Here is a 12,184-nt window from a genome sequence, read left to right on the forward strand (position 1 = left end):
TAAGCATTATATAGAAGATTCATTTACTCTGTTAGATTACAAACTCGTAGAGAACAAGGTCTAGTATAATATATCTCGTATCTCCTGTAGCAAGTTGTACAAAATAAGTACTTAAAATGTTTATGTAATATATGAATTAATGTACAGATCTCAGCAGAGAGAATATCTTCTGTTTTGCTTAATAGAATTAATAATGCTTTGATGCATTTCTACTAATTAATCTAGTTTTAACTTTTTCTGTTACTTACTTCTTCTCCAAATAATTTAACACTTCTTGAGAAGATCTTACACATTTCCTTTTCAAAATGTTGACATTGACTGAGAAATGGAATTGCATTGTCTATTGTTCTGTCAGCCCTCTGAAAGTATTTCCTTATACCAGTTCATCACATTTGCTGTCTCAGTCTTTAGTTATAGATTTATCTATCTTTTGCTAGATACTGAGTTATATTTTTCTTGGTCCTGATGAGGAATAAGATAATTAAAGTAATCCTACAAGAATAAGGGACACCATCTACAAATAATAATATGGTGATTGTACCATATAGGAAAGGCTAAGATGAAAAGTTCCTTTTTTAATCTTTTCACCATATGTACTGTCTTGCCTTCTTTTCTGGTCATAAGTAACAATCAGCGTAACAGAAGAGTGCCAATTTTGACTTGAGAACAGCCAAATGAACTTTGTAAATTAATAGTTTATTTTTTTCTGAGTGAATGCAGTCTAGTACCTAGTTCACTGTTAAACCATTTTCATGATGTTTTATTATGGCTTCATTATCCTGAAACTACTTTTTAAGTAGTGCCACTACATATATATATATATATATTTTTTTTTTAACAGTTTGACAGTTTCCTTTTATTTATTTATTTATGGCTGTGTTGGGAGTGCCACTATTTTTTAACCTCCTGTGTTACCAGATGATTTTCTAAATCTTGAAATTAAACACACTGGGTTTTACTCTTTTTTATGTGATGACTTTTTTGCCTTTAAAATATTGTACCATTACTCATTTGCTGTGGAAGTAAGCTGTACCAATTTTACTGCCTGAGAAGTGTTATTAGCTCACATGCTATAAAGTATAATTTTTATTTTCATCTTAAATAGATCATTGAGGTTGGACTCTGTGAAGTTTTTGAATTGATCAAGGAGACGCGATTTTCTCATCCATCCCTGTGCCTCAGGAGTCTCCAAGCCCTGCTTAACGTGCTTCAGGGTCAGCAGCCAGAAGGCCTCCAGTCAGAGCCACCCGAGGTCCTAGGTAAGAGCTTAGGCACATTGAATGAAGCCTTTAAATGTAAAGAGCTTCTCTTATGGAGCACATACAGCAGCCTGTAATTCAATCTCTGTTTGTTTATGGTGCTGAAACAGCAGGGGTATAAATTTTAAGTTACTTTGCTGTGTTCCCCTGGAGTTATGATTTAAGAGTTATAGTTCATGCACAGTCATTTCCTGATTATTATGATGGGGAAAAGCAAAATATAAATTCTTGGAACCCAGAAATAATCCTCAAGCCTTATAGTCACTATGAACTTAAATCATTCTTAATAAACCTTTGGCCAAAATAGCTAACATTGACTTTGTCTAACTTTACATGTTACTTTGGAGAGTTAAAAAAGTAGGAAAAGAGGGAACAAATACTACCAACCCAAAACAACACAATTAGTTTCTAAACAGAGAGGACATTTCTTTTGCGTTCATGATAAATAAAATTTTATTTTTGTTAAAGATAAAGCTTTTGAATTAGTAGCAACTTCCATTAAGTAAAAATGTTTGCTTTTTGTAAAGTGCATTTGAATTTTATGAATGCCTGCCTTTCATGCCCGTGACCTAGGCTCAACACATAATCCTGTAAGCAGGACGGGAACTCTTAAGGAAGAGAAATACAGATGGAAGCTAAATTTTGAAGGCTAATTGCTTTTCTCTGATGCTAACTGTGGGCCTTCAAAGAGTCTAGAGTTTTCTAAATCTCAAGCATTAGCTTGTTTGAGTCATATATGTGGGCCCTAAGTGTGGAGTATCTGATTCAGTAGATTTGGGATGGGACCTGAGAATTTGCATTTGGAGTAAGTTTCTGGGTAATGCTGATGCTCATGCTGCTGGTCTGGGGACCACACTGCTGGTCTGGATTAGAGTTTCGTCCTTTTTCTCTACTTGGCTATTTGGATTATGTTAGACCCACATGTGAGAACCTAATTACATGGTTTTAATTTACATGTCAGATTGTTATTTTTTTGGTCATGAATTGTGATTAGTTTTTGTGTTCCATTTGTTTTGTTACTGCTTTGTTTTAGTTGGTGGGGGGAGTACTGGCCATGAAAATAAGCTGAGGATTTTTAAAAACAACAACAGCCCCCCAATTCACCATGTTATGAAATACTACTACCAAATAAAGCTGCATATGTTACAAAGCAGGCACCTTGTTTATTGTCATTGTAGCACCAGTGATCGATTACTATTATGATGTACTACTTGACTTCATGGCATTTTATTGAAGATTTAATTAATTTTATTTAAGAATATTTTGCTAGTTAACCTTAGCTCTGGTTTGTAAATTAGCAAATAATTGAAGTATTTAAAATATCCGCTAAAACAGTATATCCTATATCTTACTTTGAACAACATGCTAATCCTTGCTTTCCTCCTAGATCTTCTGCCATTTTGTTGTCTTCTATCATTTGTTGTATCCTTTCTCTTATATTCAGTTTATACATAAATACTCCCTCTCCTTTATTCTTTTCAAAATAGATCTTCTTCTTAATACTGGGTTTTAAAATTATAATATGTGCTTTAGCTTAATCGTCTTCTTTCTGTCAAAACTTAGGTCTCCTGATTAATTTGTTTTTATTTTCTTACTAACAGTTTCAAATGCTTCTATACTGTCATTGGTCTCTCTTCTGTCCTTTCAATGCTTACCTTTTTTTTTTTTTAATTTTTTTTTTAACATCTTTATTGGGGTATAATTGCTTTACAATGGTGTGTTAGTTTCTGCTTTATAACAAAGTGAATCAGTTATACATATACATATGTTCCCATATGTCTTCCCTCTTGCGTCTCCCTCCCTCCCACTCTCCCTATCCCACCCCTCCAGGCTGTCACAAAGCACCCGAGCTAATATCCCTGGGCCATGCGGCTGCTTCCCACTAGCTATCTACCTTACTACGTTTGTTAGTGTGTATATGTCCATGACTCTCTCTCGCCCTGTCAAAGCTCACCCTTCCCCCTCCCCATATCCTCAAGTCTGTTCTCCAGTAGGTCTGCGTCTTTATTCCTGTCTTACCCCTAGGTTCTTCATGACATTTTTTTTTCTTAAATTCCATATATATGTGTTAGCATACGGTATTTGTCTTTTTCTTTCTGACTTACTTCACTCTGTATGACAGACTCTAGGTCTATCCATCTCATTACAAATAGCTCAATTTCGTTTCTTTTTAAGGCTGAGTAATATTCCATTGTATATATGTGCCACATCTTCTTTATCCATTCATCCGATGATGGGCACTTAGGTTGTTTCCATCTCCGGGCGATTGTAAATAGAGCTGCAATGAACATTTTGGTACATGACTCTTTTTGAATTTTGGTTTTCTCAGGGTATATGCCCAGTAGTGGGATTGCTGGGTCATATGGTAATTCTATTTGTAGTTTTTTAAGGAACCTCCATACTGTTCTCCATAGCGGCTGAACCAATTCACATTCCCACCAGCAGTGCAAGAGTGTTCCCTTTTCTCCACACCCTCTACAGCATTTATTGTTTCTAGATTTTTTGATGATGGCCATTCTGACTGGTGTGAGATGATATCTCATTGTAGTTTTGATTTGCATTTCTCTAATGATTAATGATGTTGAGCATTCTTTCATGTGTTTGTTGGCATTCTGTATATCTTCTTTGGAGAAATGTCTATTTAGGTCTTCTGCCCATTTTTGGATTGGGTTGTTTGTTTTTTTGTTATTGAGCTGCATGAGCTGCTTGTAAATTTTGGAGATTAATCCTTTGTCAGTTGCTTCATTTGCAAATATTTTCTCCCATTCTGAGGGTTGTCTTTTGGTCTTGTTTATGGTTTCCTTTGCTGTGCAAAAGCTTTGAAGTTTCATTAGGTCCCATTTGTTTATTTTTGTTTTTATTTCCATTACTCTAGGAGGTGGATCAGAAAGGATCTTGCTGTGATTTATGTCATAGAGTGTTCTGCCTATGTTTTCCTCTAAGAGTTTGATAGTTTCTGGCCTTACATTTAGGTCTTTAATCCATTTTGAGCTTATTTTTGTGTATGGTGTTAGGGAGTGATCTAATCTCATACTTTTACATGTATCTGTCCAGTTTTCCCAGCACCATTTATTGAAGAGGCTGTCCTTTCTCCACTGTACATTCCTGCCACCTTTATCAAAGAGAAGGTGTCCATATGTGCGTGGGTTTATCTCTGGGCTTTCTATCCTGTTCCATTGATCTATATTTCTGTTTTTGTGCCAGTACCATACTGTCTACATTACTGTAGCTTTGTAGTATAGTCTGAAGTCAGGGAGCCTGATTCCTCCAGCTCCTTTTTTCGTTCTCAAGATTGCTTTGGCTATTCGGGGTCTTTTGTGTTTCCATACAAATTGCGAAATTTTTTGTTCTAGTTCTGTGAAAAATGCCAGTGGTAGTTTGATAGGGATTGCATTGAATCTGTAGATTGCTTTGGGTAGTAGAGTCATTTTCACAATGTTGATTCTTCCCATCCAGGAACATGGTATATCTCTCCATCTATTTGTATCATCTTTAATTTCTTTCATCAATGTCTTATAATTTTCTGCATACAGGTCTTTCATCTCCTTAGGTAGGTTTATTCCTAGATATTTTATTCTTTTTGTTGCAGTGGTAAATGGGAGTGTTTTCTTGATTTCATTTTCAGATTTGTCATCATTAGTATATCGGAATGCCAGAGATTTCTGTGCATTAATTTTGTATCCTGCTACTTTACCAAATTCATTGATTAGCTCTAGTAGTTTTCTGGTAGCATGTTTAGGATTCTCTATGTATAGTATCATGTCATCTGCAAACAGTGACAGCTTTACTTCTTCTTTTCCGATTTGGATTCCTTTTATTTCCTTTTCTTCTCTGATTGCTGTGGCTAAAACTTCCAAACCTATGTTGAATAAGAGTGGTGAGAGTGGGCAACCTTGTCTTGTTCCTGATCTTAGTGGAAATGCTTTCAGTTTTTCACCATTGAGGATGATGTTTGCTGTGGGCTTGTCATATATGGCCTTTATTATGTTGAGGAAAGTTCCCTCTATGCCTCCTTTCTGCAGGGTTTTTATCATAAATGGGTGTTGAATTTTGTCGAAAGCTTTCTCTGCATCTATTGAGATGATCATATGGTTTTTCTCGTTCAATTTGTTAATATGGTTTATCACATTGATAGATTTGCGTATACTGAAGGATCCTTGCATTCCTGGAATAAACCCCACTTGATCATGGTGTATGATCCTTTTAATGTGCTGTTGGATTCTGTTTGCTAGTATTTTGTTGAGGATTTTTGCATCTATGTTCATCAGTGATATTGGCCTGTAGTTTTCTTACTTTGTGACATCCTTGTCTGGTTTTGGTATCAAGGTGATGGTGGCCTCGTAGAAGGAATTTGGGAGTGTTCCTCCCTCTGCTATATTTTGGAAGAGTTTGAGAAGGATAGGTGTTAGCTCTTCTCTAAATGTTTGATAGAATTCGCCTGTGAAGCCATCTGGTCCTGGGCTCTTGTTTGTTGGAAGATTTTTAATCACAGTTTCAATTTCAGTGCTTGTGATTGGTCTGTTCATATTTTCTATTTCTTCCTGATTCAGTCTTGGCAGGTTGTGCATTTCTAAGAATTTGTCCATTTCTTCCAGATTGTCCATTTTATTGGCATAGAGTTGCTTGTAGTAACCTCTCATGATTTTTTTTATTTCTGCAGTGTCAGTTGTTACTTCTCCTTTTTCATTTCTAATTCTATTGATTTGAGTCTTCTCCCTTTTTTTCTTGATGAGTCTGGCTAGTGGTTTATCTATTTTGTTTATCTTCTCAAAGAACCAGCTTTTAGTTTTATTGATCTTTGCTATCGTTTCCTTCATTTCTTTTTCATTTATTTCTGATCTGATTTTTATGATTTCTTTCCTTCTGCTAGCTTTGGGGTTTTTTTGTTCTTCTTTCTCTAATTGCTTGAGGTGCAAGGTTAGGTTGTTTTTTCGAGATGTTTCCTGCTTCTCAATGCTTACCTTTCTGATCTCTTCACTGCTTTGACTTACTTTTCTGTTCAGGCGTTTATCAGCACTTCATACTTTTTATTTTGTTTAATTGGCACAAAGGTGTAAGTAATAATTTGATTCTTTAAATCGAAATTTGTATTGAAATCTGTCTCTTTTTTCCTTTGATTTAATATCATAGGCACATTAGTTACACTTTTTCCACATTGCTTTTTTTCATGTTACTCATAGAAATATATGTATAGTTATATCTCTTTTATTGTTGGGATAGTTTGACGATTATTATACATCAGACTTATTTTTTTTTTTTTTTTTTTTTTTTTGCGGTATGCGGGCCTCTCACTATTGTGGCATCTCCCGTTGCGGAGCACAGGCTCCAGACGCGCAGACTCAGTGGCCATGGGTCACGGGCCCAGCCGCCCCGCGGCATGTGGGATCTTCCCAGACTGGGGCACGAACCCGTGTCCCCTGCATTGGCAGGCGGACTCTCAACCACTGCGCCACCAGGGAAGCCCCATCAGACTTCTCTTTGCAGATGGATTTGATTTACAAATTGTCCAGTGTTTTTAAAAAAATCCTTCCCTTATATCTATCTTTCTGTTCAGTTTAAGATTAGAATATATGTTCTCAATTATTCACTTAAATGTAAAGTGCCTTCTATATTCTGTGCTAAGAGTGTATAATATAGGGGTGATCAATATAAACATTGTTGCTGTTATTATGGAATTTAGCATCAGACAGTTGGACACATGTATGATTACAAATGTAATGATTATAAATGATTTTGGATAGATTCCATTTTTTCATTTACAAAAGTAAGGAGTTCACTAAATATTCTCCAAGGTCATTTTTATATAAATATTCTAACTTTTGGGGGGAAAGGGTAACCGGAAAGGAACTAATGCAAAGTAAGTGTTGTAACTGCCTTAAATATTTTTTTATAATGAGGCAAGGTATAAACAGACAAACAGATACCATATAATGTTCTGTGTGTTAAATGAATATAATTGAGTTCTATTTTATCCACAGAGTCTCTCTTCCAGCTCCTTTTGGAAATCACTGTTCGAAGTACTGGAATGAATGACAGCACAGGACAGTCTCTGACAGCACTTTCCTGTGCTTGTCTCTTTAGTCTGGTGGCTTCTTGGGGAGAAACAGGAAGGACACTTCAGGCCATCTCTGCTATCCTCACCAACAATGGCAGCCATGCTTGCCAAACTATTCAGGTATTTCATATCTCTAGCTGCTTAGAAATTGATAGGATGCCAAGTTGCAATTTCACCTCAGTTTCTGTCAAAGCAGTGTCTGCTTTTTCTCACTCAGTATAGTGGTTTGATGTGTTCAAGGTTGATATATAAATAATCTAAGCTATTTGAGTTAAGCTACATGTGTTTAACTCTGTGACATTAAAGGTAATAAAGTGAAATTTGGCAAAAGCTTAAATCTTTAACCTGGTCTTTGTGTCAGCATTACAGCCTCCGTTTTCATTGCATTGCCTTGCTCTCTGCCTTCCCCCACCTCCCATCTTGCCCTGAATTTTCGAGTATGGAATTCCTTCATAGTTTCTAAATATCTTTTCTGTATTGAAAGAAAAGGATATATCATTTTTACTGTATTTTTGATTGGTTGATTATAGTTTTTCATGAATTGATTTGTTTCTGAACTACTTCAGCTTCATGTATAGCATTTTGAACTTTTAATATGCAGTTGTGGGATAAGCTCCTCATCCTTGTTAGTAGTGGGAAATATAACCCTACTTATAGGCAAACTTGATTTAATTCTTTTGGACTGTTCTGGAAATTGAGTAAGAAGTTACAGTTTTAAGTCTCTGTTATGTGCTTTTCTCTGGCCCCTTGGATGACCTCCAGAACACACGGAAGGGATGCCTCAGTCCCGGTATTAGTGGGCCAAAGATAGCAAAAGGAGTAAATGGGCTATTTTCTGTGACTTACTCAGTGATTTTGAACTTTCCTTGTCAATTACGAGCAGTCTCCTTACTCTAGGTTTCTATTCTTATTCTTTTCCCTCTTTTTGTCCTGCCTGAAGTCCTCTTTTCCGTTTTTATGGTCCTTACTTATTTTGAAGTCCCTCTAATTCAGTGATTTCCGAATTATTCTGCAGCTGTGCTTTGAGGGTTCAGCAAAATTTTAGTTTAAATATATGCTTAAAATATAAAAATACTTACAAAATTTTAATAGAATAAACACAAACATTCAAATATCAATGCCAAATTTTAAAAGTATAGTGACCATAAACACATGTACCTATTAGAATCCAGTGATTTATTTTTATGTAGATTTATTCCAGAGGCTATGACATGAGATCTAAACAGTGAGTTGAGACTAGCCAGTGCAGAGGGAGGAGGTGTTGGTATTGGTGGTGTAGAGAGAGAATGTTCTTGGTATCCATGTGCTAAAGCATGAAAATAAGAGTAAGAGTAGAATACTGAAGGCTGGAAGAAGTTTAGTGTAGTTATAGCGTAGCGAGATGCCAGATGGCAGAGACAGGGCTTGAACGCGTATCTGTCTGACTGCAATATTATGCTCAAGCACTATGCTGCACAAAACCCTTGATCCCCTGAACCAACAGCCGAGGTTCTCTGTAGACCTGCCCCGTCGCTACATACCCAACTGCAGGCCAAACGCCATATTAAAACCTGTTATCTTAACATGGCACATAGTGTTCTTCATGATTTGGCCCCATTCCACCTACCTACTTCATTTCACAAAACTCTCTTGGCCAGGCTATGACTGGGGGGAGAAAAGTCTGAAAATGTATAACTGTAACATCTCAAATTATTTTGGGATCCAAATGCATATTACTTATCTTGTTCCAACAAGCTTAAGCTGAGAGTTTAAAGTGAGGTAGGGCTGGTAGTAGTACTTTAAGGTGCCTTATTGAAGGAGACTAAAATCTGTTCTGGAGGGATGAACCCCCTACTTCAGAGGCCTCCCACAAACACAACTCTGCTGTATCTGAACTCACAAACAAAAAGGACATAGAAAAAAGGCACCATCATTGAGAGTTAGTAGAAAGAAATATAGCGGAATCAATCTTACCAAGTCTATATATATTGAAATTATTTGATATAGAGTATAAAATATATGTGTATACATATTCAATATAGTTAAAGTATTATTATTAAGTATCAAAAGTATTATTAAGGAATAAGGATATAAAAAGTAATCAGGTCAGAAAATGAACCAAATAGAACTCCTGGAAATGAAAAACCAAATACTTACAATTAGAAACTTAAAGGATGAGTTAACCAGTGGATAATACAGTTGAAGATAGGAGCAGTGAACTGAAAGATAAAGAGGAAAAAATTATTCAGAATGCGGCACAGAGAGACAAAATATGAAAAATAAGAAACATGGATAGAGAATGAGAAAGTCTAAAGTATCAGTACAACCTGCGTTCCACAAGGCAGTGGTAGATTTGTGGAGAGGCAGTATTTGAAATAATGGCTAAGATTTTCCAGAATTGGTGAATGACTTGGAATCCTCAGTTTAAGGAAGTCTGGTTTATCAGAATAAATTCTCTAGGTCCTGCCACAGTGTCGGTGAGAGAAAATCAATAGGATAGGAAAAGGGGTATATCTGAGACTTCTGATTGTAGCACTGGGTTTTCTTAAAACTTTAATACCCTGTTAGAAAGCATGAGAGAAACAGAGCCATGTTGAAGACACTTTAGTTTCTGCTCTCCCCTCCATCCCTGCAGTTTACACTAAGATTATAATAAAGGATTTTTTTAAAGTATAAACTTTTAAGAATGGGACACATTTTTAGAAGATAAATATTGGGGAGAGCTTAAACTTAAGCTTCTCAAGAGGCTAGTGCCCATAGAAAGTAAGTTGATTTTCACATAAAACTATAGATAGGATTTAGAATTGGAAATAATAAATACCTGGAAAGTGGTGGTGAGGGGAAGAGCTAAAAATTGATTGGAAGTCCGTGTAATGAAAGCTCGAGAACCCCAGAGCCCTTCCTCTACGCTTCCCAGCCAGTCAGCTGTCCTTCTCTCATACCCCTAAGAGTTAGGTTTGCTGTCTAAAGAAATTGAGCCAGAGAGGCCAGAGGAAACCAGGCACAGTTGAGAGTGGAATTGAGGAGCCAGGCTGAAGATGGAGATTAAGTGAAAGTCTCCATATCGATGATGAAATTTCTTTTCTTTTCTTTTTTTTTTTTTTTTTTTTTGTGGTACGCGGGCCTGGGCCTCTCACTGTTGTGGCCTCTCCCATTGTGGAGCACAGGCTCCGGACGCGCAGGCTCAGTGGCCATGGCTCATGGGCCTAGCCGCTCCGCGGCATGTGGGATCTTCCCGGACTGGGGCATGAACCCGTGTCCCTGCATCGGCAGGCGGACTCTCAACCACTGCGCCACCAGGGAAGGCCCGATGATGAAATTTCTTAATCCTCACTGAGTTAGTTCCCAGTACACTGGGGGTGAGGCTTATAGTTTCTAGGAAAAAGACTGGCAGATCCTTCTTTGGAGAAAAAGTGAGAAAAGACGTATAGATGTGGACATTTGGCGGGGGCAGGGGGGTGTCTGGGAGATCCTCCAATGAAACTGCTAAACTTAGTATGATCATTTTGAGGTGAGCTCACTACCTTTCACACCCTGTCCATTCATAGCAGCTTCCTATCAGATTTTTAGTCACTTACTCTTTAAAAATAGGTGCACAGCCAAGTATCACTAGACTAACATGAAAGACAGAATCCCCCAAATCAGTAAAAATAGTAATAATAATAATAAAAGAAACTTTGATGAAAAGAGTATAGGGAACAGAAAAGCTCTAAGAAAACTGTAATTAGTATTTTGAAGAGGGATGAGAAAATGATTATTTACATTAAACAGCAGTATTTTTAAAAAAACTCAGAAGAGTTTTTACAAGTTAAAAAAAATAAGATAGCAGCATGAAAATCAGTAGAAGGGTTAGAAGTTCAGATTAAAGAGGTCCCCAGACAATAGAAAAAAGAGAGAGAAAGAAAATAGGTGACATAAAGTAAAATTAGAGCATCCTTCCAGAAAATCCAATATCTAATAGGTATTCAAGCAGAGAGGAGGAAATTACCTAAGCTTTATAAGGAAAGTTCCCATCCACCAAAGATACTTATTTTCAGATTGACAGAACACACCCTCAGTGCCCAACACAATGAACGGCAAAAGACTCACACCAGGTATAACGTTGCAAAATCATAACAGACCATAAAGGGAAAATAATGTTCCAGACTGCAAGGACAGGTTATATACCAAAGATTAGGCAGAATGCCATTGGACTGCTCAAAAGCAACATTGGCATAGAAAATAACAAACAGTGCCTTCAAAGTTCTGAGCGAAAATGATGTCACTATATCTAGCTCAATTGTCAGTCATGTTTGAGGGAAGATAAAGATGCTTTTGAACATGCAAGGCATGGAACATTTTTAACCTCTGTGCCTGCCCTTGTCCGTAGTCTAGACTGGAGCAGGGCCTCTTGAGGGATGTTGCCAAGGGGAAAAAGTAGAAATGATGTGTTTGACTCTATTGAGAGGAGTATGAGGAGCACTTAGGGGTAGGTATAGAAAAAACTTAGCAAACGCAAAAATAGGGCAATTGTTGACTCGATGAAGAAAAAGAAAAATTATATAAGGGAAATGTAGTATGTAATGCAGTTGGCTCAGTTCTGAACCATGATCACACAGACATAGTGAAATGACCTCTGACTACTGGTTTAACCAGAAATTATTGTACAGCTCAATTCTGAGGATTTGGGAAGAGAGGAGGAGCATCATCTTTCATAATAGACCCAATAGAAAGTATCTGAAACAAAAACAAAAAAACTGAAAGTGAAGCTTTGACATATTATATAAGGATATTGATTCTAGATAAAATAGTTTTAAGTTTAACGTAGTTTCTTCTAGGGAGAGAATTTGTAGTATCCAACCATATACATAAATAAAAGTTTTATAAAAGTAAGAGTTCCATATTTTGATTG

General features: G+C 36.7%; 1 protein-coding gene across 19 annotated transcripts in view; it reads left to right on the forward strand.

Annotated features, from left to right (window-relative positions):
- MYCBP2 (MYC binding protein 2) overlaps nt 1-12,184 on the forward strand; it is a 276,112-nt gene that overhangs the window by 49,407 nt on the left and 214,521 nt on the right. For 18 of the 19 annotated variants that reach the window (XM_089899231.1, XM_089899222.1, XM_089899228.1 and 15 more), the window contains exons 4-5: nt 1,106-1,259; nt 7,238-7,434. In XM_089899231.1, the coding sequence (XP_089755357.1) occupies nt 1,106-1,259; nt 7,238-7,434 (351 nt within the window). The remainder of the gene's footprint in view (nt 1-1,105; nt 1,260-7,237; nt 7,435-12,184) is intronic. The other variant, XM_089899235.1, reaches the window with a different exon arrangement.

The sequence above is a fragment of the Delphinapterus leucas genome, chromosome 18 (assembly GCF_059928025.1).
Source record: "Delphinapterus leucas isolate spDelLeu-1000000601 "Yukka" chromosome 18, BTC_Dleu_Yukka2, whole genome shotgun sequence".
In the NCBI taxonomy this organism is placed as follows: domain Eukaryota; kingdom Metazoa; phylum Chordata; class Mammalia; order Artiodactyla; family Monodontidae; genus Delphinapterus; species Delphinapterus leucas.